The 7,487-nt window shown below is 41.3% G+C and overlaps 1 protein-coding gene and 1 long non-coding RNA gene across 2 annotated transcripts in view; one reads left to right on the forward strand and one right to left on the reverse strand.

Moving 5' to 3' along the window:
- Positions 1 to 283: 283 nt before the first annotated feature.
- Positions 284 to 2,108, reverse strand: LOC118157976. Its single transcript, XR_004746760.1, has 2 exons — positions 1,813 to 2,108; positions 284 to 361 (listed from the first exon to the last, which is right to left on the reverse strand). It is a non-coding gene; the product is annotated as an uncharacterized LOC118157976 (long non-coding RNA).
- A 392-nt stretch (positions 2,109 to 2,500) lies between these two features.
- The window catches only part of LOC118157978 (protein unc-13 homolog B-like), a 30,418-nt gene continuing 25,431 nt past the window's right edge, over positions 2,501 to 7,487 (forward strand). The window contains exons 1-2 of the mRNA XM_035312522.1: positions 2,501 to 3,031; positions 3,419 to 3,566. Coding sequence (XP_035168413.1) covers positions 2,957 to 3,031; positions 3,419 to 3,566 — 223 coding nt within the window. The 5' untranslated portion in view covers positions 2,501 to 2,956. The remainder of the gene's footprint in view (positions 3,032 to 3,418; positions 3,567 to 7,487) is intronic.

The following is a 7,487-nucleotide window of genomic DNA, read 5'->3' on the forward strand; positions in this document are numbered from 1 at the left end:
CACTGACCTTGGTGCCTGCAAGGCTGTTTCTCACTCCTCTCACTCTCCCAGCTGCTGTGTGGTGAAGTGTTTTTTTTCCCTGTCTTAAATATGCTCTCACAGAGGCGCAAAACAACATCACTTATTGGCTCAGCTCTGGTCAGCAGTGGGGCCCTTACCAAACATGGGGCAGCTTCTAGATCCTTCTCACAGAAGCCACCCCTATGGCCCCCTGCTACCAAAACCTTGCCACGTAAACCCACTATACTCCTGAAGAGGGTCGGGCCATTCTTAAAGCCTTGCGGAAGTCTTGTCCAATTTTATTGTGTCTTTCGTCCATTTTGCGGGTTTTCCCATCCAAAGGCAAATAATTTTCTACTATCTTTATCAAAAGGTATGCAAAAGAAGGCATCCTTTAAATCTATCACGGTAAACCATTTATATTTCTCTCTCACAGATGTTAGCAATGTGTAAGGGTTAGCTACTACCAGGTGAATGTCCTTTGCTATTTCATTTATTGCTCTAAGATCTTGTACCAATCTATATTCACCATTCGGCTTCTTTACTAGAAAAATTGGAGTACTATATTCCGATTTACATTCTTCCAAAATCTGATATTTAAGAAATTTGTCAATAATTTTCACTATCCCCTGCCTAGCTTCTACCTTAAGTGGATATTGTTTGATTTGAACAGGTCTGGCTCCTTCCTTTAATTCCACCTTTACTGGTTGTACCAGTTTTGACTTCCCTGGTACATCTGTTTCCCTTACTATTGGTATAACTGCATTTTCTACTTCTCTTGGAATTTTAACAAAGGGTTTATCTTTGATCATCAGGATTTGTCCAGTTTTGGACTCAGGCACCTTCATTATTAATTCTGCATTCTCAAAGGTTATTGTTGCATCTAATGTAGCTAATAAATCCCATCCCAAGAGTGGAATCGGGCATTCTGGTACATACAAAAATTCATGGGTTAATTCCTTACCTCTGAAATGCAAATCAACGGGTTGTAGGAATGGCCGTGCCTCCTCCTTCCCTGTGGCTCCTACTATTGTAGTCTTCTTATTTCCTAATTGTCCTTTTAAAATAACACTGAATATGTCACTCCTGTATCTATCAAGAACCTCACTTCTTTATCCCCTTAATTGAATCTTTATGAGAGGTTCTTTGGCTGCTTTATGTTCTGTATCTAGTCAGCTACTAAAATCTCCTAGCACCGTTGCCTTAATGGCTTCCTGATTCTGAAATGAATTTCCCAAGAACTGGTTTCTCCTAAACGGACACTCATTTTTCCGCAAGCGCGTTGCCACTCAGGCTTATCTCACAAATAGAAAAATAACTCTACATATGGAATCTCATCCCACTTGCCTTCTCGCTTACAAAATAACATTAATTGTAAGATAGTATTATATTGCAAGGTTCCATTTTCTGGCCAATTCTCTTGATCTTCTAATTCATACTATGGCCACCAAACATTACAATAGTCAATGAATTTACCCTTTTGTAACTCTTGCCCGAAACCTCCCTCCTTCCAATGTGCTAGCAAGCAACCTAATGGAGAAGATCACGGAATGGACGCATTATTACCCAAGATACCCTTAAGTTTTTCCATTATCAGCTATAGCTCTTACCGAACTGAACCAGATGCTGAGCCTGCAACAAAACCAGACCACTGATGCCGAACCTGCAGCGCTTTCGCGACTGTCTGGTGGACAGTGCCTAGGCTTACCATGGGAATTCCCTAGCCCAACTGTGCGTGGCTTTCGCCGTGTCTGACCAGCAGGCTCCCAGACCAGATCGGTACCGATTACCAGAAAGCACCTTTCCTCTTACCCTTCCAGAGGTACATTTTGAGCAGCGGGGTCGGTTGCGGCCTATGGCTCCCCAAGAAACTCCTCAGTGCCAGCTGGAGTGTGATCAGTTCACGAGCTGCCTCAGCAATGCCCACGAGGTCCCATCTGGGTCACCAAAATGTTAGCGTTCTCAAAGACACGTAACCACAAAGTGATTATACGAAGGTGCTTTTATTAGGCGCCAGAAGTTAGGGGCATATCTGCCCAAATCTAACTTTGTTCGATTCGTTTACACAACAAATATTTATACTATTCAGAAACATACATTTGCATAATATACTCATACTCATGAGTTGTCTTCATATTAATTGGATAAATGCATATTCCATCTTCTATAATCCCAGTCCCTTTATTAATCTGATTGGTCCCTTTACTCATCTCTATTTACCTTTTTCAGTTACTTAGATACCTTCCTGATTACATTGGATTTCTATGGTATCTACCTTAGTTTTCAAACTATTCTTTCACCTAGCAATAATCTCCCAGATACCCATAATATTTATCCTAACTCTCTCTTGTTTAGATCAGATAAGCATTTATGGTATACATAGCTAGTAGCAATACTGGTTTCATTATCAATACACCTGTTGCTATGTGAACATTTACCAACAGAGGTGGTGGGTCTTAAGGGGAACAACTTTTCCTTTTAGCAAAGGTATTTTCTAGAACATATTGCTTGTTTGTTTTTTTTTCTTCCTTTACACTAGTGATATGATAGTGACCTTTGTAGATGGAAGAAATAAAATCCACAAAAAGCATCTAACAACTTTGCCTAATATCTGATTCTCAGAATTACTTGCTTTGGGTGGTATTTTGAGAGTTTTATTGTGGGTACTGTAAAATGGCAGGGGTAGCAAGGAGACTGCTGTTTGGATTTTCTTAGAGGCAAACTGATTTTTAAATCGTCTCTTATCTTTATCCATTTCTTCCCTTATTTTTCTTCTCTGCCTGCAAGAAACAGAGGAAGTGTGTTTATTTTCAAGTTAAGCTGTAATGAACAATTCTGAGACTCCATTAAGTAGCCACAGCATGAATTCAGAGAAAGAGGTGATACTGGGAACTCCTTTTCCTTTAGTGTCTGATGGCATACTAATATCAATTATAATGATTGTTTGCAGGATCATATGGTGAGAGAAGAAACTAGGAGTCTCACTCCAAAGCAGTGTGCTGTTTTGGATCTAGCAGTTGATACTATCAAAGTAAGTGATTCCACTTCTGTCTCTGTTGTTCCTTTGCTCCATATCCAGTGCTATTTGGGAGGATAGTGCCTGTCCCAGTTCAGGAGATGGGAGGAGTCTGTTGCTGCTGTTACAGCTAGTAAGACACTGAGTGCTACTGCCATGTTTGTGAATTCGAATAGGCTCAGATGACTGGCATATGCTGAGAGTCAGCATACTGTTTAAGAGTTTTTGAATAGGAAAGCCATGAGCAGTTGGTATCAGCTGGTCTGCTAAGAGCTGGGCTTCCAGTACAGAAACTGTTTTGTGAATTTTGCCCTTCCCAGTCCGTGCATAGAGTAGATTGTAAAAATCGGTTGTTGATTGCAATTCTTCCTCAATATTTTCCCCATTTCTTTTTACTTTTAGCAATATTTCCATGCTGGTGGGAATGGTTTGAAGAAAACATTCTTGGAGAAGATTCCGGACCTGCAATCACTTCGCTATGCTCTCTCTCTCTACACTCAGACCACAGACACTCTCATTAAAACCTTTGTCCAGACTCAGACACCTCAAGGTAAGACTTCTGTGTTGTTGACAAAGTTGAATGGAGCTATCTGCTCTGTTTGCATGTGTTCTGTCTTGTACTGCCAGTTTGTAGAGTGCTTTTGGCAGTAACATTTCTGGAAATGTAATAGCTCATGACTTGTGGAAATCAAACTCTATAACCTCGGAATAGTTGTAAAGCAGGTATGTTTTTACCACCCTGCGCACACACGCCAGGCACAAGGGGGATCACTCCACCTAGCTTGCGCACCAACGGTTACTAGCAGTATGCTTATATTAGTGGGACAAATACATATTCATTTCATTTCCCGTAAGTCTCTTGCATATTCATCAGGTCTCCGAATAATCAATCATTAATGTAGGTTCCTGCCCCTATTCGCATGCATACTGGAGTCCTTGGGTGGTCAATCGTCTGGCATACTCTGGTGGTCTTTTGCTGAAGGCCGGAAGTCTTCCTCACTGCTAATCTTCTGGCCTTTCCTGTCTTTGACAGACTTCAGCAGTCAAGCCAGTTCTTGCTGGTTCCATTAACTACTCATACAGTCTTTTGTTCCCTTATCTTTGGGTTGTTAACATACAATTGTGCTAGCTAAGACCTAGGAATCAACATCCTTTATCTTGTTCCCTGTCTCACTCAGAACTTTTGAAACTGGGAAGGAGGGAAAATGGGTTATTTCCTCCTCAACATCTACATTTTAAGAGGATAGAAATATGTGAAACAAGTCCGGGGGTGGGGGTGGGGGGTGGGGGGTGGGGAGGGGGGAGTGCGTGGGTGTCTTATTATTATTATTATTATTTTTGCAGTTCTCATGTAACAGTCATGTTTCATTAATTAATGTGGGTGGGTGGCTTAGACAAAGTGCAATGCGAATTTACTGTACTGAGACTTAGGCGGTGGTGTGAGAGACCATTTCAGCAAGATATCACTGCAGAAATTATTTGGTGCCTATGTCACAGGCCAGGTGCCAGCAGCCCATGTGGTTTTTGACTAATGCTGATTGACAGCAATGTGATGAGTCAGAGCTACATGCTGTCTGTAAAGGGAAGAGTCTCTTATAGGAGTAAGGACAGCACTGTTTTTTCTGTTTGCAGACAGTACAGGATATATGCTAGCTGTATGATTGCAAGTCACCACAACGTTTTAGGAAGCTGCTGGGATGGGTCACTGGAGTTTGTTTTTCTCTGAGAAGTCACAATAATGGTGCTATCTCATCAATTAAGAAGTGGTAAATAGTTAATTGCCTCCATCTTCCATTGTTTTCACAGAACTGTCTCCAGACTGTTGTATAGAATAATTTGACCTATAGTCAGGGGCCTTCACTGGCTGACTGTGAATCTTGTTAATCTCAGGGAGAAGGGGACATATGCTAATATAGGTTAGGTCAAAACTGAAACTGATGTTCTAAGTTTTCAGGCTGTTTAGATAGAAGCCTTGGCATTGGGCTATTACATCTGCAATAAATGATGGGGGTTTGTTCATTGTAATGTACATATTCAAACAGTTTTAAAGAAGTGGTCAAGATAAGATCAGGACATTCTGAAATATCCTGTTGAAACAGGATATCTCTAAGTGGTGTGTTAAGAAATTGGTGAAGCAAACAAAAGAGGTTGCTCAAACAGAAACCCCAGTTTCATCCCCTGCTCAAGCATTACCAAATAAGGAAGAAGGGTCAAACAACAATGCAGAGGAAGACTACGATCTTCATCTTCACGACCGCCAGAGGGAACAGGACGACCCCCTAGCAACAGCACGTGCAAGCGCAGAAGACATCCAGACGTGCAACCAAAATCCGGAACTAAGGGACAATAAAAGGGGTCATTGGCGGGGACTGGGTGTGCGCCGTTGGTGGAGCAGAAACTCCCCGGCCGCCCAGCGCTGTTTTACTTGTTGGCTGCTTACTTAATAAAATTATTTGCATTATTGGAAATGACCCTCTCTGTCAATTAATTGAGAGCTAATTTATAACACATCTCAGCATCAAAAATCATAAAACTCCATGGAGGGTGTCTTTCTGCAATCTTTCTGCTTGGGGAATAGTGTTTTCTTCAATCCTCCCAAGCCTATGTGAGCTGATGACCCCACAGACCATACTAACTCTGTCAGTGTATTGATGCACTAAGTCCTGAAATCAAGGGGAAAGCACTCCCTAGCCAACATGCACTTTCCTGGTGTGTGAATGAGACTTCTTGGTATTGCTATTCCTCAACCAGTGGAGAAAGTACTGTGAATTCTTAGATACAACAAGGCTTGTTTTAAAGTGAAAAGTTGTTGAGTGTAGTTTTTGGGAACTGAGTCATCCTTGCCTTCATCAGCACAAATATGTACTTGCTTAGGTTGAAGCATACTGCATTAAACTGCAGAAGTTAACTTACAAGTCAGTATTGCATTTGAGATGTCCTATAACTGCGTCCCAGCAGAGCAATGATGACATCCAGTGTCCAGACAGGTCAAAGACTGCTACATCAACAAGGGACTCCAGGATCTTCCTGTTGCTATTAGAGTTATACAAAATACCTGTTAACTGGGAGCTTGTGTACACAATGCATTTTCAGTCTTTGCTATTCTATGGCAAACACTTCCCATAATATGCCCAGACCATGAATTGAAGCTAGTTTTTTAACTAGGTTGTATTACATTGTCATGATGAGATGGGATATAAGGATATGTGCAGCATTGCTGTTCTACACTTCATGCTAGAGTTAGGGGTGTTTAAAGTTAGAGGAAGAAGGTGCTCTGTTTGAAGTTAGAAAGTGGCAAATTTAAAACTAATATGAGGAAGCAGTTTCATGTAGTGCATGACTTGACTGTAAAACTCTATTAAGGGCAAGTGTTTAGCAGATAGACAAAGAGATTTGAACATAATCTGAGAGCAGTAGGAGTGTACAGAGTTGCTACAGAAGAGTGTGTATTTGTTTTATTTTTTTAAAGAAGCTTAGAAAGAATAAGCTCTAGTTTTGGTATATAAGATGCATGCATTACAAAGTCACCAGTTATGTCACACAGCTGACTGATGACATTTGTGGCTTGTCTGATCTACTTTGTGGGACAGGTACTGGGCACGGTAGGCCACTGAGCTGGTCCAAATCAGCATCATCTACATTGCTAGGCTTGAGAGTTTGGGGCCCTGTTTGGGGAACAAAAGACTGGAGCTACACCACCTAATATCTGTAATGTCAGTGATAGGATATCTCTGAGAAAAGCATGACGTGCTCCTGAGATTGGGGCTAGAAAAGGATGTTGCTTGTATACACTTCTGAGTAACCACAGTTGGTAGAATATTTTGGAGATCTGCATACGCATTGGAGGGACAGAAGAGGTAGCATGAGTATTTTCAGCTGACATTTGCTTTATAGAGCTCTTTCTGACTGATGAAACTTGCCTAAGTCAAGCTTCCTGCAAGCCTATGGGAGGAAATAGCTGCACGCAAAGCTGTTTAAATGCTGAGTGCTTGTCTCTCCTACTTCACCACTCAATAGTTGCACCTCCAGTTTGCGAGTTATCTATTGTCCTCATTTTCTTACTGAGCAGGCATCTGTGGCACAATGCTGTTAAAAATTTGTTCTACAAAGTTGGATCAGAGCTTGCAGTTGAGTTATGCCGGCACAGATTCTGTTATTGTTTTAACCCAGACAATCCCTTACTTGCAGACTTGGGACTGGTACAGCAGAGCTAAGAGCTTTTGTCTGTTAAGAGCTAGAATATTTGTTTTGAATTTAAGTGATGCCACTAATTGCTTTGTAATTCACACTCTTCTCTCTCTATCTTGCTTGCTTCTTGCCTTTTGAATTCATGTCTTAGTGCATGATGGGAAAGGTATTGGGTTTACCATCCTCATTCGAGGACATCCTTCCCGATAAGGGTGTGATAAATGATTAAGTCCCAGATAGGATTTTTGTGATTTATTAAGCGAATAGAGGCAAGCAAACAGCG

This window comes from Oxyura jamaicensis, assembly GCF_011077185.1.
Source record: "Oxyura jamaicensis isolate SHBP4307 breed ruddy duck chromosome 16 unlocalized genomic scaffold, BPBGC_Ojam_1.0 oxy16_random_OJ71086, whole genome shotgun sequence".
Classification (NCBI taxonomy): Eukaryota; Metazoa; Chordata; class Aves; order Anseriformes; family Anatidae; genus Oxyura; species Oxyura jamaicensis.